The sequence below is a fragment of the Periophthalmus magnuspinnatus genome, chromosome 20, assembly GCF_009829125.3.
Source record: "Periophthalmus magnuspinnatus isolate fPerMag1 chromosome 20, fPerMag1.2.pri, whole genome shotgun sequence".
In the NCBI taxonomy this organism is placed as follows: domain Eukaryota; kingdom Metazoa; phylum Chordata; class Actinopteri; order Gobiiformes; family Gobiidae; genus Periophthalmus; species Periophthalmus magnuspinnatus.
Genome location: NC_047145.1, coordinates 9968270 through 9992327, shown reverse-complemented (window position 1 = coordinate 9992327; position 24058 = coordinate 9968270). Strand labels below are relative to the sequence as shown.

The 24058-nt window shown below is 39.8% G+C and overlaps 1 protein-coding gene across 1 annotated transcript in view; it reads left to right on the top strand.

Moving 5' to 3' along the window:
- Positions 1-24058, top strand: part of LOC117388682 (partitioning defective 3 homolog) — a 513479-nt gene that overhangs the window by 280866 nt on the left and 208555 nt on the right. The window contains exons 17-18 of the mRNA XM_033986268.2: positions 7285-7433; positions 22105-22329. Of these exons, the coding sequence (XP_033842159.2) occupies positions 7285-7433; positions 22105-22329 (374 nt within the window). The remainder of the gene's footprint in view (positions 1-7284; positions 7434-22104; positions 22330-24058) is intronic.

Below are 24058 nucleotides of genomic sequence, written 5' to 3'. Positions count from 1 at the left end.
ATTCATTTTAACTTCCCTCCGTCTGTATTGACTATTATTGGCCTACAGAATGTCATCTACAACCCAGCTATACGACAACCATTCTTCTACCTGAGACAGTGTTGCGTCAATGAATCAAAAACCTATTCTCTTTTAGTCACTTCACAAGATAATCATAGTAGCATTACACCAAGTCCTTTTTATATACTATCACAAAATATAGAGGAAGGTCTCCAGCCATCGCTCTGACAGCAGACCCTCTCAGCCTCAGTGCGTGATGGAAGACAGCTCCAGAGTGTGGCCTATGCATCAGAGCCCAGCAGAGCGCTCATGCAGTCAGGTGAAGCAACTACATCCAGCCCACAGGAGGACAACCTTCTTTCAGGCTACACACTACTCCAGACAGTCAACCGGGCTCACACTTAAGAACTTACTTCCTTAAGTTTACAGTCGGCTGAGTACATTTCTAAGTATTTCATTATGCTAGATGGCTAAAGTAGTTGTTTTAGAGGTCTTTTGAATCTTATCTTTCAATCATGAGAGGACAAAACAAATGGAGGACATGAGTTTAAAGCAAGTCTTAGGTCTATTTGATCATCGTGAGTGCCATGAAGGGTTATTCAAAGTGATTTACAATGATGAAATTAATTAACAACAAATTATTATAACAAATAATAAAAAAAAAATACATAGATAGCGCAAAGAAGTAGCTTACATTGTGGTAAGCCGAGAGACTGTATAAAGAAGTGGACTAAGGGATTGTGACGTCACCCATAGCGTTTGGGTCCAGTCAAATGAAGCTCATCAAGGCTCGCAGTTATAGGACTGAATTTGGAGCCAAGTTGTATATTAAGAATTTCAACTACGAGTGTAGTGAGGCAGTTTGCAGCCGAGTGTGAAGTGGCTGGGATGAGAATCAGCTCCTCTAAATCCGAGGCCATGGTTCTTGACCAGAAAAAAGGTGGTTTGCTCTCTCCGGGTGGGTGGTGAGTCTCTGCCCCAAGTGGAGGAGTTCAAGTATCTCGGGGTCTTGTTCACGAGTGAGGGAAGGATGGAGCGTGAGATTGACAGGCGGATCGGTGCAGCGTCTGCAGTGATGCGGTCGCTGTATCGGTCCGTTGTGGTAAAGAAGGAGCTGAGCCGGAAGGCGAAGCTCTCGATTTACCGGTCAATCTACGTTCCTACCCTCACCTATGGTCATGAGCTCTGGGTAATGACCGAAAGGACAAGATCGCGGATACAAGCGGCCGAAATGGGTTTCCTCCGCAGAGTGGCTGGGCGCACCCTTAGGGATAGGGTGAGGAGCTCAGTCACACGAGAGGAGCTCGGAGTAGAGCCGCTACTCCTACACGTTGAGAGGAACCAGTTGAGGTGGCTCGGGCATCTGCTCAGGATGCCTCCTAGACGCCTCCCTAGGGAGGTGTTCTGGGCATGTCCCACCGGGAGGAGGCCCCGGGGAAGACCCAGGACACGCTGGAGGGACTATGTCTCTCGGCTGGCCTGGGAACACCTTGGGATCCCACCGGAGGAGCTGGAGGACGTGTCTGGGGTGAGGGAAGTTTGGGAGTCCCTGCTTAGACTGCTGCCCCCGCGACCTGGCCCCGGATAAGCAGAAGAAAATGGATGGATGGACTACGAGTGTCATAGCAGCCAAAAGCCAATCCAAAACAAACCTCCCCGCCCACACAGCTGGTTTAGTGGGGGTGGCGCTTAAAAACGCTTTCAATCAAACCTGTTGCTAATGCTAGCAGGAGCAACCTCATGGAAAGTAGGCGCTTCATTGGTCTGTTATTAATGTTCATATCATGATTTACAGACAAAATAGTCAAATAACAACACTAGGATCATGTAGCACGGATTAATATGAACATTTTCAGCAGCAAAATGATGAGCCTTGACAGTAGCAGATACGGAGACAGAGGTGACTTTCAATAAAAAGTGAATTGGAGCTGAAGTTGATGGAGCCAGAAGTGTGGCCGTGCTCACTTCCGATTTGGAACACGGCAGCTAGCGGGTTTGCCATGTCCATTTATATATACATTCTATGGGTTAGCCAAACAAGAGGCTAGCATAGGTTTTTCTCTCATTTTTTGTCAACAATAGATGGATGCACATTTTAGCCTAAGCCAGGATATATCTAAAACAAATAATAATCTACATATATATATTTTAAAAAGAATAAAGGACGTTACATAAAAGAAATTTAAAAAAAGAAGTTACTCATGTCAGTAGTGCAGCACGTTAGCAAAAGAGGGCTTTTAGCACCATAAAGCACTTAGCATCTCAGCTGGTGCGCAGATTGACACTTTAGCTTCCCCAGAGCGGAATAGAGACAGCGCACATGGATGTGAAACGCTAGGCTAGGGTGCAGATTTGCCTGTAAGCTAGTCCTCCGCGCTGGTTAATTTTACATGACAGAGGGAGTTAGCGCGACGGGAGCTAGCATCTGCACGGAATGCTTTTAAACATCGCTTAAAGAAGAAGATGAAAAATGTAGAGATTGACTAACTGGAGCATTTTAGAATTTGATGTCATGATTTCAGATGGAAAGTACTGGCCTATAAAACATTGAAAGAAATAACCAACAGAAAATCTACATATGTTGAACCTTACTATTTTTGTCGCCACTTATTTTACACTAAACTGACTCTCATGAGCTTTAAGCCATGTTATAATCCTGTTACCTCATCTAAAACATACCTGGAGTTGTGTTTTGTTTCATTTACACATGTTTGAATAATCCTGCAGTTATCTATCGCAGGTGCGTACTAGTTTTTTGTGATGACACTGGCTCCTTTTAGGTCTTCTTTAAGTCATTGAGGGCAATTATTTGATAGGATATTAAGTATTGTGCGCTCAGAGCTTAGTTCATGATAGATGTCCATAGTCCGCTGACATTTTTTGGTACTTGCTTAATTATTAGCATCATGAATTAATATTAGCATGACTGAGACTAGTGTAAAGCGCTTGGGGTAGACATGCATTGTGATTGGAATGTGAGATCTCTAATGAAGTGTTGCATTGACCTAATGTATTGTAGAGGCTATAAGGCTGCTTCTTTCAGTGCGGATACAATGCAGCCATCACCCTCTCAGCAGCAGCCTTACACTCAAATGAATGGGGTACTCAACTCATTAGGCCACTTGGTGCTGATAAGTAAATGTGGGCCTTTGGATTGTCGCCATAGAGAGAATTATAATGGCTGATGAATAGTCTTTTAGATTGAGATGCTGTTATTTTTAAGTGTTTCTGTGTAGACTCTGCATACCTGACAGGGCGACAGGTGCGTTGGAGGAGGGGAACTTGATTGAAAGGTTTTAAGAAGACTCCCACACACTGTCTCAGTCTTGGTTCGCTTTTATTAAGGCAATGTTCCAGTCCACCTGACCTTCTATATAGAATATACCTGAAGATGGTCAAAGGGACTGAAACATTGTATTAATAAAAGTGAACCAAGAGTGAGAGAGTGTGCGGGAGTCTTCTTAAAACCTTTCAGTTATTTTTAAGTGTAAAAGTAATGTATCCAAAAGTTTACAGTTTGATGACTCCTTACTACTGAATTGATCCACAAGCAAAAATATGAACAGTAAAAACATTTAAATCAAACCAAACTATAACTAGTAAAAGCAATAAATCAAGAACAGGCAATAGTAGCTCATTTAGCACAGCGTTTGTCCTCTGACACTAAGGTTGGCGCTCTTGACATACAACATCATTGATAGAGCAAGTAGACCCACAGGTTGGCAGTGCGATTCCAGCTCCAACATATGAAGGCTGTCATTATGTCCTTGGGCAAGACACTTAACCCGCCTTGCCCCTAATGCTTTGTACGTGTGTGAATGGGTGAGTGGTTCCTTGATGTAAAGTTCTTAGAGTGCCTTGAAGGTAGAAAAGTGCTATATAAAAATATGACTATTTACCATGTGACCAACTTGTCAAGTATTATATGTTTAGTTCTGTTGGACAACTCTTGTACTTAAATGTCCATATGCATGTTAGGGTTTGAGGATTAAGGGTTTTATCAAGGTACTTTTATTTTTTTTTGATAATTAAACCACATAATTTATCTAAAATGTATCAAATGGTTAGTATTGTGGCTCAGTGGTTAGTATTCCTTCCTCACAGCAAATAGGTCCCACAATAGACCAATTAAAGCTATCTGGAGAAGGTGCTACACTTTACCCTCTATGCTTTCACTTTAAGAACACATGGAAATTTACTTTTTTGAACTTTTAACCATGTTATAACATCTATAAAATGCATAGTTCTACATAGTCCTAGTTTGCTTCATTCACTCTAATTATTCATCAATCATCGTTAATCCTGTTTACCAAGTTATCTTTTCTTAATCTCAGAAATCTCAGTTTAAACTTTCCAGGATTCTTGCGTCACAGGTACAATTCCCGCACTTGTTTGACGTCCATAAATCGGCAGTTCTGAGCATTTCTATTGGCAAATTGCATTCATTTGGTAAATGGTCACCTTTTTATATAGCACTTTTCCACCTTCAAAGCACTCAAAGCTTTTTACGTCAAGGAACCACTCACCCATTCACACACACATTCATACCGGTGTACACAGATACGAGGTGGGTTAAGTGCTCGGACAAGGACACAATGATGTTTATGTTGAGAGCAGGATTCACTACTACTATTGCCCATTTCAGTTGCATTCTTATATTAGCATGGCAGGGCACATGTCTTTATGGCTTTCTTCTGTTTTTTTTACATAGTTCATTCCCACAGCTGCCAGTAAATGACATGCCAATACCAAATCCCAGTATGGGGAGCCTGTCTGATGGAACATGCTGTGTGTTTCATATACATAGGCAATATTTAAAGTTGTACATGAAATGCCAGTGCAAATAAGGCCAATACGTGTCCTTCTACTCTGCAAAAATCACAACTCTGCCAACATTTCACTCAACAATTCCAACAAAAGGCCTCTTCTTTTTATTCACCATTCTTGAGTCCTCCTCAGTCACGCTCCGCTGTATGACATTTGCTGAGACAGGACGACAGCGTTGATTTTCACCCCCTTTTTTCGTCGGATCTTTGTGGGTTGATGAGAGGCAGAGTGAAGTCATGTTTGACGGACACATGAATAATAGATCTGGGCTCCCATTGGCTCTTCTGTGGGGGAGGGAGGGGGAGACGGGGGGTCCTGGGAGGCTTGGGTTGTCAGGTAGACGCTATAGACACTGGAATGACAGGTCCAGGAAGGCCTCCCGGATGACGCGCCAAGAAGATATTTTGTTAAAATGGTTTTGACAAGCTAAATAAGAATGGGGACATGCAAACAGGTACCGGAGAATCTGGAATCGGTCATGTTACAATGGCGGGATGTACTTGGGAATATTTTAGAGGGCAAGGAAAGTTTAGGTTTACGCAGATAGTTTTTTACTGGTGAGCTGGGAGTGCGTGGTCAAACAGTTTAGGTTTGTCTGTGGTGGACAAATTATGGATTATATTTTTTTGGTTTAATTTAACATGTAAAAATAACAATGGCCAAAAATAAAGTCGCCACCTGGATTTAACTAGGCAAATAAGTACGAGCCTCCTGCAGTTGGTCAGGTCTAGGTTCAGCAACAGTCTGTGCTCAAAGAATGAGGTCAGCTGACACTTGAATATAGTGAATGACCAGGTTATTCCATCAATGGATTTTTTTCTTCCCTGATGGCACGGGCATATTCCAAGATGACAATGTCAGGATTCATCGGGCTCAAATTGTGATAGAGTGGTTCAGGGAGACATCATTTTCACACATGGATTGTCCACCACAGAGTCCAGACCTTAACCCCATTGAGAATCTTTGTGATGTGCTGGAGAAGCTTTGTGCAGCGTCAGACTCGACCATCATCAATGTAAGATCCTGGTGAAAAATTAATGCAACACTGGATGGAAATAAATCTTGTGACATTGCAGAAGCAAAATCGAAACACGAAACGAAATATTGGAGTGTGTGACCTTTTTTTTTTTGGTGGCAACTTTTTTTTTTTTTGGCTAGGCAGTGTTTGATTTGAACATGTTTACCTCATATCTGAAGACACTGACAGGCCATGTTTATAGATTTGCGTACTGTTCCTTTAAAACAACGAAGCGAAATCTCAGTAGGAAAAAGATCAACCATTCTATACTTTCCTCCCTTTACAACCTGTAGACTCCATCAAGTCTCCATCACCCCTCCTCTATCTGAGTTTAAATGCCAACAAGTCCTCACCTTAATTGTGGACGTGCTCTTGTGTATGCTAATGTCCATGTGGCCTTAGGCTGGCCTGTTTGCTCCTTTCCTCGAAGATTTTCCATTAAGATCCAGACACAGATAGGCCTCTCAAAGGGACAGGGGCAGCAGTGGAGGTGGAGGGGGTTGGTGGGTGGAGAGTGGCATTGACCTCGAGCTCCAACCTCAGTGGACAAGGCATTTTTAGACCTGATTTTCTAATTAAACTCAAGAAAGTGAATAATAAAGTGTGGCTGAAAAAGAAAGCCATTTGAGGTAAGGTAGGGTACGAGTGAGTACAACCTTCTTACTCAATTAAAAGCTGCAATGCTGCAGAGATATTGATTTGAATGTTATGCACTCCATGATGAACATAAAGGTTGATGTGGGCTCTAAAATGAGTAATATCGGTGGAGTAGTTCACTTCACTACTATAAGGACACTGGAAGAGCCCTCACAGCTTGCATCTGTCACCATAAGAGCCAGTTACACCTGCAAGCAGCAAAGAAGGGCCTTGACCACACTGAGCCTGCTGTTTGGTCAATAACAAACGGATCACACCAGGACGACTGAGGGATTACACAGACATTTACCTCATAACTATTCATTACAAAATACAATATCCATCCATCCATCCATCCATCCATCCATTTTCTTCTGCTTATTCAGGGCCAGGTTATGGGGGCAGCAGTCTAACCAGGGACTCCCAGACTTCCCTCACCCCAGACACGTCCTCCAGCTCCTCTGGTGGGACCCCAAGGTGTTCCCAGGCCTCCATTGTGTCCTCAGTCTTCCTCTAGGCCTCCTTCTGGTGGGACATGACCAGAACACTTCCCCACAATATCTACATCTAAATTATATATTTTTTAATTATTTAGTTGCAAAAATGCTTAAAATTAGACCATTTGATGCCACATTTTAATAATTGAATTACAGTACATTCGGTGCCCATGTGATCAATTGTGATTAATAAAATTTCAAAAGTGTGATTCATCTGCTTCATTTCTATTGATTGACAGTAGTAGTTAAAATCTTAAACAGATTATGAACATCACATCTTAACCTTCTGCATTTGTATTTCCCCAGCACCCTGAGTCCAGATGCAGACGCTGATGGCTCGTTCCAGAGAGAAGGCTTCGGCCGCCAGAGCATGTCTGAGAAACGCACCAAACAGTTCGAAAACGCCAACCAGCTGGACATTGTACGGTCCCGCAAGTCCAAGAGCATGGATCTAGGTACGCCTCTGCATGTTCTTTAACTGTGTTACTCTTTGTCCTTCCCTTCTGTCAGATAAACTGGTGGAGGCACATGGCCCTAACAATATGACTACTTATGGAATTAAGAAAGGAAAAAAAATATATCATAGAGGATTGAAAAACATTGCGGATTTCTGCAGAATCAATGAGCAAGGCACTGTTTTTTGTTAACCTGAGGTGAGAAGTTTGATTTTGTTCAAAACGATGGGTGACCAATGAGCTCTTTTGTTCTGAAAGATGATGCATGCGATACACAAGAGATATTTCTGCACAGAATATACAAGAACAACCAGTCTGGATCCAAGGCAAATATATTTTTACTGGAGTTTTTATTACAAAAAGAGGAACCGTCCTTAATATTTTGTATAAACATGCATTAGAAACTGCAAAACAAAAAACCTTACGCCAACTTTTCTGCCAAATAAAGTCATTCAATATCTGTTTTTCATTGGTCATAAAACACAGCGAGTTGATAATATAATTGCATATGGCTGAAGACAGGAAATGCGTGAGGTGCAGACAGCTGAGATAGCACAACATAATGGGGTGGTCTTTGTTCTAAATGCACTTTTTATCATAGAGTTTGATCACAAAAGCTTTCTAATTGTGCTAAAGTGGCTCCATCTTTTTTGTAAATGGGATGACTTCTACTACACTGCTGTTTATTGTGTCTATCCTCAGCACTGAGAATGAGGATCCACTTAGCGCTTATCTGCCTGCGCCATATTAGCTTTTGTAAAAAGATTTTAGCAGGGAAACCGAACCCACCAATGATAAGACTGTAGACGGCAGATGTCATGGAATAATGATATCCACCCATCTTCTTCATATCACTTGTTTTATGATAAGTCAGTTAGTAGCAATTATGTTATTCCCGTATTCTGTATTCCAATTTCAACAATTAGAGGCTTTTAAAGGAAGTTATTGGATTGTTTGGCTTGAAGTGAATTTGCCAAAGTTACTTCAGATGGCCTTATGGGTGCATGGTCCTGTTTTAGTCCTAGTCTAGTCCAGGATTAGTTTCAATTTTGGTGCCAATTTAGTTTAAAATTTGATGTGGTATGTTCAAGCATAAATTTAAGTAGTTTTGACTAGGACTGCACAGATCCAGCTTTTTCAGTTCCATCACTAATTTCGATTCTATGCCTTTAAGTATCTGCCAATATCTGATACTGAATAGTAGCAGCGCAGAGACTGAAAACAGCATTTATTTCCAACAAAACACAACTGACCTAGACACAACTGATCCTGATGTGTTATGAAGCTGTTTAAGTAACAAATGAACAACATTTTAATCAAATTCCAACATGGGACTTTCTGGACCAGTAAATAGTCTTATTACATCAGTTTATATGTTCAACCAGGATATCAGCTGGACCGATATTTGGAAGACGATATCCGATCAAGCACATTTGTCAGGATTGGCACCAATAGTCGATATCAGAATCGTTACATCCCACCATCTGCAAATGGAATAAAATCAGATTTGAATTAAGAAAAAGAAAGAAAAGTATCTTTCTTTCTTTCTTTCTTTATTAGTTTATTTGACAGGAACAATGTGCAAAAACATTAAAGATCTGGCATATTTACATGCAAATGTTTATTAATGTGCATTGTCCCTGAAATAAATAAATAAATAAATAAGATGCTTTACACCAGATTATAGCTGAAGCTAGTTTCCATCTGTAGTCCCTGAGCAGGTGAGAAATACAATATAAAATGTTAGCAATATAATCAATACACACTCACACACTACAAATGTCCAATTATTACACAATCAAATTTTACAATAAAATCTCACTAAGACTATATCATACCAATTAACATATATACTTTAACATGACAAAATGGGTGAAAACACAAATTGCGTTATTTATAAACTGACCAAAAATTAATCGGCTGGGGGAATGTAAACCCCCAAAATGCTGAGAAAAAATAAATAAATCCAGTTAATTGCTATTTTTTGTAAACAGCCTAAAACCTATTTTTAACTTTATTTTACAATAAATAAAATATATAAAACATGCTCTTTTTACCAATCTTTTCTTGTGATCCATCCTTGACTCACCCCACCCCATTCCTATCCTCCTTTCCATTCTCCTCCATCTCTGCATGTTTGTCCCTCATAATTGTCTTCCAGGCTCTCATATCACACACACAGATGGAATTCACCTTTGAAGCCTGGTGCTATTTATGCTATGTTAATATGCTAACCCTTCTCTCACTACCCACAATTCCCTTCCATTTAGATCCCAATACAAAAGCTGTTAATATGTTGTGTTTTTGTCATTTGTAAAACCGCATGATTGACAAGCACTGGGGTCATATCAAATCATAGCAATTTAGCATGTACGCTAGCCTATTTAGCGCTTTTCTTTTTGCTAATGCTAACTAACACCATCTTTTCCTTTATTTCCTTTGCTTCCTAACAGTAGTGGATGAAATTGATGGCACGACAAGAACAAAGAGAGGTAAGCCCAAAGTGACCGCAATCAGCCATTTTGATTTTTCTGATTGTTCTCAAAGTGCAAAGGTCAATAATGGGGTTTGGAGCGAGCAGGCCCACTCATTTGTCATAACCAGCTCATAACCGCTTATTACTGAAAATGTAGGCGCACGTGAATAGAGGTTTTGTCTGATGTAATTGCTGCATAATGGGAGAAAAGATTTTGAAAGAGTGTGTAGTATTGAAGAAGTTTGGAAAGAATTTGACACAAAGCTTAACCCAGTTCCATGACCAAACTGGCAAAAAAAAAATGTTTACTTGAATAGTTCCTGATTTTATTTATTTTTACATATATATAACAACTAGTAGACTATGCATTTAGTTTTCCACTGAATACATTTGACCTCACTTTAGGTTAGTTGAAGGTGTCTATTTGGACAATTAACTGAATCATTGCATTTATATAGCACCTTTCATGACACCCAAAGTGGTTTATAATTATTCATTCACTCCATACTTGGTGGTGATTAAGTACTACTGTGGCCACAGCTGCCCTGGGATAGACAGAAGTGAGGCTGCGCCATCGGCCCCTCCAACACGCACGCACGCACGCACACACACACACACACACACACACAAAACATTCATGCTACGCAATGTGGGTGAAGTGTCTTGCCTAAAGACACACCAACAGTTTTTGCCACTGGCCATTTTGTTCCTGGTAGTTGCTTCCTTATGGTTCTCATAAAAAAATTGTGATGGTCCGTTATGGACTTTTTAGCCGATAACACGATTCGATATTTGGCTTGCTGGTGTGGCTGATAATCGGTATTTGCAGATACCAATATTTAACTTTTGAAATCCATTAGCAATGCTCACAAATATATCTTAAGCTAAAGTAAAGATCAGAAATTAACTTTTGCACTTTTGTAAAAAAACAAACAAACTATATAACGCAATATATTTATTTTTAGCCTAGCTGCTCTTCTATTTCCATGAAGAGCCATTACTCATGAATTTGTTCAAAAAGACAAATATGATTCATGGAGGTCAAACTAGGAATAATACAGAGACTGAGTGAGTACTGAAAATCATCGGTGTTAAATATCGGTGCAGAATACTAGCCGATACTGATATTGGAACCAATATATATCACCCATCCTTAAAATAAAATGTCTTTAAAAATGTAAAGGTGATATCATTCAGTCTGACTCTTTTCTTCTAGAATATTCCACAGTATGGTATAGAACTTGTTGGAATCACTATGGAGACAAGCTGCAGGAATCTCCATGGAGACTAGCAGCCATCAGAAAACGTACACATTGCACCTTTAATAATGCAAATGTTGTGTCTTACCCATGAGCACTTGGGTCACCACAATGTTCCATGCCTCCTTGATTCAGCCATAACTCCTCTGCTCCTTAATTACCACATGTTGAGCTTGCGGAGGACGTCCCGTGTCGGCCTAATGATCCAGCACTGGCAGACCCCCCTCCCACCCAGAGACGGCCCTCCTCTGCTGGGATACCTGGACTCGGCCTCCTCAGTCCACCTTGGAGGCTATTTTTAACGTAATTACCCTTTTACCGCACTGGGTTTCTGAATAAATTATGTGTAATGGTGCCCCTGTCTGTACACACTGCTTTACGTGGGTCCAATGGTGAGTGATGGGACGGAGAGCAGAGTTTGAGTGGCTTTAATTATACTGGAGGGCTTCTGTTCCTGTAATATCCACCACTGATTTATTCATAGGGATTAGCGGCACCCTCCTCCCTTCCCCTCCCTCCCCCTCTAACCAACAGCTACTTAAATGTTTGACTCCATTGGATCTTCTCCAGTTCGCCGTCCTTGGCCTTGAAGCTGCATTACAACGACGCTACCAAATGAGCTACTGTCATCCTAAAATACCCAACAAGAGTCATTACAACTGGGTATTGTGCTTGTCTTCTGATACAAAGGTTGGGCGGTTCAATCCCAGTTCCCTCTGTTAAATACTGGCTTTGTGTCCTTGGGCAAGACACTTAACCCGCCTCAACCCCAGTGAATGTGCATGTGGTTCCTCGACGTAAAGCTTTGAAGGCGGAAAAGCGCTTTTTAAAACACCGCCATTGCCGGCACGATGGTATACTTTATGCTCCCTGAAAGGATTGCTCACCTCATCTAGAACTATGTCCAGATCTACAGCTTCGTTCAAGATCTGGAAATAATCAGAGGATTTGCCTGTTGAGCAAGTTAGGATGATGCGGAAAACCTGGAATACCCAAAAGGAAACCAATCAGACACAGGGAGACACACGGAGGATTAAACCGGCATCAAACAAGATGAAATGGGGACAGTTGCGAATGTAGACTTTATATCTGTTTCTGCAGTTGCACAGTACACCGCTTAAGATAGCTTCTGGTGGTACCAAGTCTAAACTGAGGTTGACCCAAGTCTAAACTAGGATGAAAACATTACAAAAAAGTAGTTTTAAACGAGACGTGACCGAAAAACTAGGACAAATAAACAAAACAAAACAAAAAAGGCACAAAACATCTAGTCATCCATCCAAGGGACCTAGACTAGCTCAAGATCTCAAGATGGGCACCTGGGCGTGGCACTGTGGCATCCACTGCTCCTGACAGGTTGCTCCAGGGTCGTTGAAGGATGGGTCAAATACAGATGATATATTTCAATAACACAATAAAATGCAGCTTAACCTTAGAACATTCAAACTACACAAACGCAACACTGCAATGTCCAGGAACTGAACCTGTGATCTTACCACTTCGTCGCCAAAGTGCTATATCTACTATGGATTATGGAGATATATAAAACATGGAAACTTCAGCCTCTACTTTGAAACCTTTAGATACACTTTCACTCTGCTCTTCGCTTCATAACAGGTGATAAATTTAACACCCATCACTGTGCACTCTATGAAAAAGTAGGTTGGCCATCACTCTGTCAGAAGAGAACACTGAATGAAATGTATTTATAAGTGACTTCTTCATACACTGCCTGAATATCTCACTTGCTTGTTGAAAATTGATACGGTAACATTTAATCAAGATCTCATGATTGTAAAAGTCTAAGGACGATCCACACCAGAACTGAGATGAGATGGGAAATGGGGCTTTTGGCTGTTTTGCTTCCCAAAAATGGAATATATTTCATTGACATGTAAAACTGGATACATTGATACCACAAATGCAGTTTAATAATCTGGCACTGAACATTTTTAATCATACCTTCACCTGTTTTAATGTTTTAAATGGATCTTTGCAGTTGTTTTTTGGAGGGATTTGAACAGGGTGCCCATGAAAAAGAGTCTGAGTGCTCTCATCGGGCTCTCCCTGTATAAATAAATATACATAAATAAATAAAACAATGTATCTATCTATTCATCTATTCCCAGGCCTTTGTGACACATCATCATTACTATTATGTTCTTTGACATCAACAGTTTTGCACCGATAATTCTCCACGGAAGCCATTTTCCCGTCAGTTGACATTGGCTCTTGGGTCGCTGGGAACACTGTGCCTTTGTCTTTGCGATGATTTTCGTTTCTCCCCCAGACGTGCACTGAGTGTCAAACTACGCATTTAGGGAATACACATTTCCATAGTCCTAAATAAGACCGGAATGAACGCAGAGCTTTTGTGCGATCGGCATCAGATAATAGACAAGCATAAGGCAAGCTGTCAATCCAAAGCCTCCCAGGAGAGGAGCGTCGTCTTCTGAGCCAAACAGGCAGGTATGACAAAAGGAAGGGACTAGTGTTGCTCTCTCAAATGATAGACTATGGAAGCTTGGATTTTGGTGCACTGCAAAAACGGAACACAAGAGTTAAAATCACTTGAATTCAGAAGATTCCTTGATTTTGTTGGCTAGATTAGATTGATTTAGTCTTGATTTGCCTTCGTTTGAACATTTTTTTTCTCTAATTTCGAGAAAATAAACTGTGTTTTTGTCCGTAGAAGAAATTTTCACTTAAAATTAGGACAAAGCACCAACTCCATGGACAGATAATGTTGTTTAAAGAAGACTTATTGTGCTTGTGTCTCCTTTATGCAATGAAAATTAAAGATCCCTCAAACCTGCACATATCACTTCAGATCCAACTTCGATGGTTAAAACATGGTTAAAAGCTATGAACTTTTTTTTTTTTTCTGTAATAGGTCTGCTTTAAGATTGAACACCACCTGTTTGTCTACATGGAGATGCTATTGCTTTGCCTGTAATGTTCCACAGTATGGCATTAAACTCATTTACCTTGCATTCATTGAATTTTTATTGCTCAGAAATACATTGAAAAACATGCAATTCTTACTGGGATCGGGGTCACGTCTCCACAGGTCTGAACTGTCACTTAGTCTGGTGGCATCACTCGCTTGTCTCCATGGAAGTCAATGGCATACGTAAATAATATTCCAGGCAAAGCATTAACAGCTCGATGGAAACAAGCAGATGACAGAAGGTCTACCAGAAACCTTACTGTGATTGTGAAGGAAGCAACTACAGACCAGGTAGAGAGTTGAAAGAAGTTTTATCTCATGAGATGAATGAAGATTATAGCCAGCAGGTACACGCGTCATCCAGTACTTATACCCCAAGAAAGGTACTATCTATAGAAGGCTGGTCCTAAGTACATACTGTCCGTACAAGGTCATAAATGGATATACCGTTAGCTGTTTACATGAAGGTAGAATACGTCATTAAAAAGATGCTTGCAGTCACCGAAAAGATGTATTACAGCACCTCTTGTCAACTGAAAGAAGAATACCCGTATCATGTAACAGAAGTAGCAGGTTCCAGTTTAGACATCTTAAAATAAGCAAAGAAACAAGTTCACCTCAATGTTTAAGACACAGAATTCAACACAAGGTTTAAGAGTAAAGTAATAAAACTAAAATATCATGCTTTCAATTACATAGTGCACCTATAAATACAATATATAAAGTCGATTTTAAAAGTTGGTTTATGTTTTATTCATTTTTCTTTTATTGCAGTATGGGGAGTACCGAAAGCTAGGATTATCCCCCTGGTTCGTAGCATAGCAGATGTCAGTAGTGTTCTGTTGAAATGGTGTATCCGTGGTGGCTCAGAGTTGCCGTCCCATTGTGCCAAACATGCACCGTGGCTTGGGCTGGGTCTTTTTTGGCAGGCGGCACGTAATCTTCAAGAAGCCCGCATTTGCATACCAATTCCACCAGCGAAATTGAGTTTTGGGTACAGAATTTGAGACATTTTTATAGGCAGATCATGTTGGATTTTACCTTGGTTGTATTCTCACTGCAACAGAGAAAAAGCTATGGTTGAGTTCAAACGTGCCCTACGTCAAAATCGGGACTAAACTCTGACCCGGACATGACTGAGACAAAACCAGGATTTGATTAGAATGCCTTTTTTTAATGCCTTACTGTCAAATTTTCTTGGCAATGGAGTAACATTGATGGAAACAGGTTGCAGACCCTCCTCCAAAAAGTGACTTAATTATAGAGGATTATTTACAGCAATGAGTTTATAAGCTCTTTTCACAACGTGTAGAGACCAGTGTCGTGTTTTGCTGTCATGGTAAAGCTAACAACAACTAGCATACACTTAAGGATTACCGGACGATAAAAAGCTTTATACTTAAAATCAGATCTTACACAGCGGACACATTTTTACCTGAAGAGCAGCAACATATCTGTGCTGAGGCAAGACACATTTTGTCCCAATACATGATAAAATAAGGTACAGGGCCTTACTTTTATTGCTGCCAGTGGACTGTACTCATTTAGTGAAGTAAATGAGGATAAAAACAATAGCTGTGACCTTAAAATTTTAGATGTTACTCAGTGAGGGTAAGATGGACTTGTATGAAGTTTAAGAACATGGAGGACCAACTGTTTTCAAGTTTTCAGCACTAGATTAGAGAATTGTCCAAATATGCAGAATTATAACCAAGCATACATGTCCAGTTTTCCAGTTTTGCATTATATTCATTACACTGAGGCAATGTGGGTGAAGAGTCTTGCCACAGAGCACAACAGCGTGAGGAGATTTAGTATACATAGCAGATATATATATATATATATTTTTCCACCACATTAGAGTCAACCTTCAAATAAAATCTGAACACTTACTTGGTTGATTTAAAAAATAGATAATAGTTAATTTCTAGACTATCAAAGCTAAAGCCAACTAGTCACATATTTTACACTGAATGCTCTTCCGTGTGCAATGAGCCACTTGTATTGGGATTCGAGCAATGTGCGTGATGTGTCTTGCCACAGAGCACAACAGCAGTATGAGGAGATTCAGTATACATATCAGATTTTTTGGTTTCACATTAGATCCAACCTCCCAATATGAGAGTGTTAACATTCATTTGATTGGTTCAGACCCGTTCAACAAAGCTAATCTGTTTTTTCTTACTAAATTCTGTATTATCTTCCTTAAAGACGACCTGCTGTGCTTGTGTCCGCTATATAGTCATAATCTATGACACCCGCGGATCATTATGTTATAATTTGGACAATTTAAATCGCAATATTCATCTAAAACGACTTTATAAAAGAAACAAATCAGCTGACTTCCATGTTAGTAAATTGCGGTGTCCCAACGGGAGCTGACGTCGCTATCGGCACCTCCTATGGATAGCAGCAGATCACACTAGCGAGTAGCGGATTTTTGATCACTTGTATCAAAATGACTACACTAATCCTACACATACATCGTTTTTCAATTTTATTTTCTTTATCGATGTAAGTACAGAGCAGTGGGGGTATGCTGGTGGTGATGAAAAAGAGGATTCATCAGTTAATATGGCATCTGGAAAATAAACGATTAAAGATTGCTCAAACATGCTCGAATCACTCCAAAAACAACTTTGAGGGGTAAATAAGAAGGGGAAACAACTATAACATGGTTAAAACCTCTGAAAAGTCGATTTTGCATAATAGGACTGCTTTAATGCATTTTCCCTTCAAGGCTATTCTCTAGCTTCACATGACGAGATCACTTTATGCTAACGCTAATTTACATGACATTTCCCTAGCATTCGCACGTTTGCTTTGGGACTGCTTTCTTGGCATTTCAATATCCGCGGTAATCACAAATAGCCCCACTTCTTTGCGAGAATTAAGCCGTTAAATTGTCCTATTTCTCAAACAGGATACCCTTTTACGCTGTCCATTCGCAGTAAAGTTTTATTTCACTGCATATTGTCACCTGGGGGTACGCATTGAGCTACATTCACTAATAGCGTCTTGCATTCATTTATTCACAAGCATACTTTTTTTAAATTGGGTTTGCGTTCTCATGGGATAGGTCACCCGTATTAACATTGACAAAACTAGGAAGGAAATGGCACTCAGAGTAAGCTAATAGAACATTTACCGGTTTAGGAACCTAACACCGCTAGCTAACGGTTGACCTTTGACCTTTTGACTGGGTTGACACCTGAGGGGCTGCTGTTGACACGGCCACACAGAAAGCGTTTTATGAGGGAAGCGGGGCCAGACTTGAATGGAAAGATTTTCTCTAGTGACTTGTATCAAAGTTTTAGGTAAAATTATCAATGAACTTTTTTCCTTTTTTTTTTTTTTTTTTTACACAGACAAAGGAATTAACTATACTTATCTAACACAGCCAAAGCAACTTTACTTTGGATGCCCTTCAGTGTGTAATCAGCCACATTGTGAGGCAGTGTTGATAGCATGACAAGGAACACAACAGCAGCATGGGGAAAATAACTTTGGTGCAACGTTTTTGGTACATTTTAATAGGAATGTTATGATAAAAAAAAAAAAAAAAAAAATCTATTCTCCCCAATTAATTTCTTCTGTAATTTCCTTCTTGCTAAATCAGTGGTAAAAACCTGAAAAAAACAAAACTAGAATTCAAAGGGTATTGTTTCAGTATGTACTATGCCTTATGCACTGCTATATTTGTACAATAATATTCATTACGTAATATGTTATCTACAGACTGTAAGAGTTGCCTTGACAAAAGTGGCCAAATTTCCTTATCAAAGCCTGATCTCGTCGGTTAGTACTTGGGATAGGAGACTGCTGTGGCAAGACTGTCGTTGTGTCCTTAAGCAAAACACTCCACCCACTTTGCCTAGTATGAACGTGGCGTGGCAAAGCAAGGCAAGTTTATTTGTATAGCGCAATTCGTACACAAAGTAATTCAAAGTGCTTCACAGAATAAAAAAGACATTAAAATCACACAAATCAAAACGTAAATAATCATAGTCATCATAAAATTAACATTAAAACAGAAGAGTGCAGAAAAATCAGCCCAACTCTAAACGTTGTCATGATGTCGTCGTAATACTGGCGTGATGTCGTTGTGATATCTTCATACTGTCGTGATGTCGTCGTAATACTGTTGTGATACCATCGTGATGTTGTCATGATGTCGTCGTGATACTGCCGAGACATTGCTGTGACGTGACTTTATGATATTGTGGTGATATTTTTATGATATTGTAGTGATATTTTTGTTATACCACCGTGATACTGTTATAATGTTCCGTCAATCTGTCAGAGGGCAGCTGTGGCTACAATTCTAGCTTACCACCACCATTATGGAGTGAATGATTAATGCATGGAATTGTAAAGCGACTTTGAGCATCTGGAAACATGCTATAAGACCAATTTTAAAACATTCTCCTCTCAATAACCTTCTTTATAGTCTTTCTACATTTCAAATCAGAAGCAGCCCCATTTTCTTTTGCTAATAGTTACTTCACTTTCTTTCCCCATCAGGGTGAACATTCCAACTTGTGTGTGAATCTCCGTGAATACCCTGCCGCTGTACTGTTCCATCTCATTTAGAACACTTTAAACATATCGGGGCTCCTGTCTTGTGTTTATTTGTGGAAATCCCCCTCACGGCCCATAGACGCACACAGACCCGGGGTTAGCATGTGTGCGAGGAATGAGCCCTTATAGAAAAGCTACAGGAAGAGCGCGGGTGAGATTTATTTACATAGGCGCTGCAGTGTCACATGTGGAGGGCCGATGGGCTCCTGAGGGACTATTAAAATCACAGTGCAGCTCTGTCTGTGCTCTTAACCATACCACAGAGACCCGTAATTGATTCCACTGTTTATATGTTTCACTCCTCCACTAAGTTTTAGGTGGAAGCACAAATATATTGAAAAGTATCTTACGACATGGTGCTCCATTAGGGACAGACAAAGATTTCATAATAAACCGATTTTAACAGCCACAGATGTAACTTTTTAGCTAAAAGTTAAGACTAAAATACAAGCATGTTTTTTTTTTTAATAATAATATAATACAATCCCATATTAGATAAAAAACTCACATATAGTGTAAATCTTCACAAAAGACGTAATTTATGTCACATTAAAGGTGCCGTACCTGATTTTTACTTTCTTACAAACATGAAAAAAGTTATTTCTCACTTAATGCATCCCATGTGTCCTAATTATTCACCGCAGTGAGTTTCAGCGGCCAGTGCAGAGTTTACTGTCGCAACTAGCATGCTAACACTCCACTTCCTGATTATCGGACAGTGAAAATATTTAAAATTAGTTTCAGACAGGACACAATGAACATATTTGACCTCAAGAGCTGCTTATACAATACATCTGTACTGGGACAAGACAAATTTTGCGCAAATACAGGGCCTTTAAGTGCTGTTACTTCAAAATATTGTTATGTATTTACATGTTTTACATATTTAGAATACGATTTTCATGCTTGACTGAAATAAGTCATCACTCCATTCCCCTCCCCTGTGCTGCCCCCTCTGGTGTAGTAGCAGCTTGTCACTGATGATGCGTGCAGATCTCTTCATGACATTACCATTTAAATAATATATGCCCACTGTCTGCATAACGGATTTGTTTTGCATATAGGCCACTGATACATTACAGAACATGCTTTGATAAAGATATGCATATATTTATTTAGCCATATATATGTATATAGGACAAGCAGGCTGTACATCTTCCCTGTCACCGGTGAACTGTCACACCAGACAAGTGAGCGTCCTAACCAGGGTTCAAGTGCAATGGGGTATTCAGTTCAATTCAATTTGATTTATATAGCAAATTTACGAACGAAAGTGCTTCAGATAAAAAAGTCAACAAAAAACCAAAAAACAAATATACAGATAATACAATTCATATGAGCTAGTATTAAATGCCAGGGAGAAGAGGTGGGTTTTCAGTCTGGTCTTAGACTACATTAAAGACTGAGAGGATCTGACAGGCAGAGGGCGCTGTTCCATAGTCTGGACAGTGCCACAGAAAAGGGTAAGATCACATTTGAATCAGTTATTATTCAAATGCATTAATTTACCATAGTATAAATTACACTGGAGTATAAGTCGCACCAGCCAAAAAATGCATAATAATGAAGAAAAAAACATATTTCACATATAAATCACATCTGAAAATAAGTGGCACCCCAGCCAAACTATGAAAAAAAAGTGCGCTTTATAGTCCGGAAAAAATACAATAATTTAATTTATCTTGCATCTTGCATCATCTAAAAAGCAGTAATATAAAATATGATAAATTGGCAAAATCAAATGTGGGAATTTTGCTTTTATATCAATATTCAGTGCTGTATATGGCGCCAACATTGCATTTGTATTAACTGTTTAATGAAACCCATCTCATCCAATCACCTTCAGCTCACTTATATAAGCTTATGTCCTCCTGCACCTCAGCAGCAAACCAGTCAGCCGGTTCAGCCTCTCCATCTTCTCTTCATTATTACCTGTATATAGACCTTGATATGCCATAACAAATCCAGCATTTTCTCCCTTCATTGCACAAGAAGATTCTCAATTCTGTAACGGAGGCCGCTACTAGCATCACTACTTAACGTCAAAATTTATCTGAGTTTTTTGCAGTCACGTAAAAATGAATAAATATTTAAAGATCAGGCAGTGGACAGGGAGCTGCAGGTGGATGTCACTGACAACATGTTTAAAAACTACACAAATAAAATGAATAATTCCTTGTTGAACACTTGAATTTTAATAGTTTGTTTATTTTATGTTTTGCAATTTTAATAAAGGTGACACAGTGAACTCGCTAGTGCATAGAGCCTATTTTGCATCCAGGCCGTTCAGAAAATTTTAACATTCTGATAACATAACCATACAACCACCGTATTTACCTGGGCCTGTTAAAACCTGCACTGAAATAACCCCATGTCCTCGTTTCACTGTTGGCGCTAGCATCATTAGCTTTTGGACATTAGATTTTTCTCACCCTGTACGTGTCTCATCGTCCCATATGCAAGTACAGCATGTGCAGCTCGGACCGCGCGGTTAGCAGTATGGCGCGTGGGAGTCATGGTATGCTAGGTCTGTAATCGCTGCATTAATTATAATATTGGCGCTTTAAGGTGAGTTTGTGCTGTTGTTGTGTCCTTCAACAAGACACAACAATAACCTTGGTTTTGTTAATATGTGATTGGTGGTGGAGAATAAACATAATTATGTCCAAAGTCTAAATATAATGTATATGATTTTTACTATCTTAAAAATGTGAAAAACAACTACAGCAGGACTCTCAAACTCGCGGCACGGGGGCCAGTTGCGGCACGTGAGATGATATTTTGTGGCCCACGGGACAATATGAAAGTTTAATGTTACCATGTTGCGTGTAGAAGGTTCCTCCAAATCAGTAGACCCAGATGTGTCAGTTGCGCTGTGTGCTCTCGACACAAAAGATTCAACAAATAACGATGTACATCCATAAAATCCATGCCAAGAAAACAGCGATGACTTTTGAGAAGATTTTAACAAAGCGTTTTTGTGGAATATCTGATGCGGCCCAGTTTCACCCAGACTCTTGCTCCTGCGACCCCCAGATAAATTGAATTTGAGACCCCTGAAATACAGTATTTCATTTTAAACGATTTGCAGTGCAGTCTAAAGTTATTCCTCACTTACCTTATGTGTTCCGAGCATCCCAGTTATTCACAGTGATGAGTTTATAAGCGCATTCCACAACTTTCAGACACCAGAGTTTTGCCATCATGGTAAAGCTAACGACACGCAAAGCGAAGTTCCTGATCAATACCAATGTACATTCAGGAAAACCCGACAAACTTATCTTACAACAAAGACCAAATAATTACTAAATATAAAAATAGCAAAATGTAATATTTTGATATGTTACAAAAGGTAGACTCTCAAAGTCTGTCCAAAGTCTTGATCCATATGGTTCTTCTGCACAGGTTCTTCGTTCCCAGCAGTCGGACCCTCCCTGGGCCTGAAGAAGTCCGCCTCCCTGGAGAGTCTGCAGACCGCCCTGGCCGAGGTGAGCGTGACCCGGGCCCACTCCCACATCGTCAGGGGTCGTGGCTGCAACGAGAGCTTCAGAGCCGCCATCGACAAGTCCTACGAGAAAACGGGATCCAGCACTGGTCCCACCACAGAGGAGGACACGAGTATGGACACATGTGAGTGGAAACGGGGTCAAAACGGGATGTGGAAATATCCAAATGTCATGGTAGCTTTTTCCTTTTGCAAAACTTTGGTGCGAGTCATTATGGTCTAATCCAAAGACTTAAGATTGAAAAGTGCATAAAGTAAACCTATTATGCAAAATCGACTTTTCAGCTTTTAGCCATGTTGTAGTTGTTATGCATGTTTGAACAATCTTTAATCAAGACGCCATATTGTGGATCAATCCCCGTTTTCACCACCACCAGCATAAGCCCACTGAATTAAGCCCACTGCTCTGTACTCCTCAGTTTTATTTTCTGAATCAATAATACACGAAAGATTTGACAGTGTTTTGTTGTAATATTGGTGCAAATGAAAAAAAAAAAAAATTGCTATTTACTAGTTTGATGTGCAGCTATCCATGACGTTTATGCCAATGTAAGCTCCCATTGGGAACCACAGTTTTCTAACTCAGAAGTAAGTGGACGTTTTTCTTGTATTTAGTCGTTTTAGATGAATATTGTGATTTACAATGTGCAAATTATAGCATAATGAGCCATGGATGTCATAGATTATAACTACACAGCAGACACAACCACAATACGTCTTCTTTAATAGTTATTTCTTCATGTAGCAAAGAATCTTGTAATTTGGGAGGACAATATTGTAAGAATTCAGATCTCACCAGCTATCATGGTATTTCAGTTGTTACAGCCATATCTAAAACATACTGTGGAGGATGGGACAGAGCTAAAGCACAACGCATATTCAATGGACCACGTCTGTGCTAACGCATACTCTCGATTAGCCGCTGTGCTAACATGTCCTCTCTGGAGAGTACCCTGCGGAGTGCATTGTGGTGTTTTTCGGCTAACTGCACTCAAGAAAGGAATCCCTTGTTTCCACACATGACAGACTGCCCTTCTATTCAATTAATGTTTTTTCTTCTTTTTTCTGCTTTCTTTGTATCTTCCTTTCTTTATTCCATCTTTTTTCATTCATCTCTTCTTTTACAAAGCTTGCACTGTTTTCAGACTCAAACAATGATCCTTCTTGTACGGCTCTTGCTGATTTGTTCAAGCCCACTTTTGATACATAGCTTAGAAAACTGCGGTGCCCAATTGGAGCTAATGTAAACGTCATCACAATAAAGAGCTAACTGTCAAGCCCTTCTATGGATAGCTGCAGATCACGCTAGCACGCAGCAGATTTTTTTTTCACTTGTACCAAAATAACGATGCGACACTGCCAAATCCTACGTGTATCATCGAATAAGAAAATAAAATTGACAAACGTAAATACAAAGCAGTAGGTGTATATCGGTGGCAGCGAAAATGGAGATTGATCATTAATATGGCGTCTTGAAAATAAGCTATTAACGAGTGCTCAGACTTGTACAAATCACACCAAATACAAGGAGAAACAACTATAGCATGGTTAAAAGTTCTGAAAAGTCTATTTTGCAGAATAGGTCTGCTTTAAGCGTACATTTTCTTCATAAGTCCTAACAAGGTTTTAATACAACACATTAAATTAGCCAAAAACTATATAATGAAGCAGGTCAGTTGGCTGATTGGTTCATCCCGAATGATATTGATGGGAGCTGTTCCAGATCGATAATGGGTAAAAGTCAACTCAAACGTTCATAATGCTACACATATCAATGCAACGTTAGACAACTTATAATATTATATTTTAATGAATGCTTCTTTTCTGTTTGCTATCATTCTCCACTTCACCCGC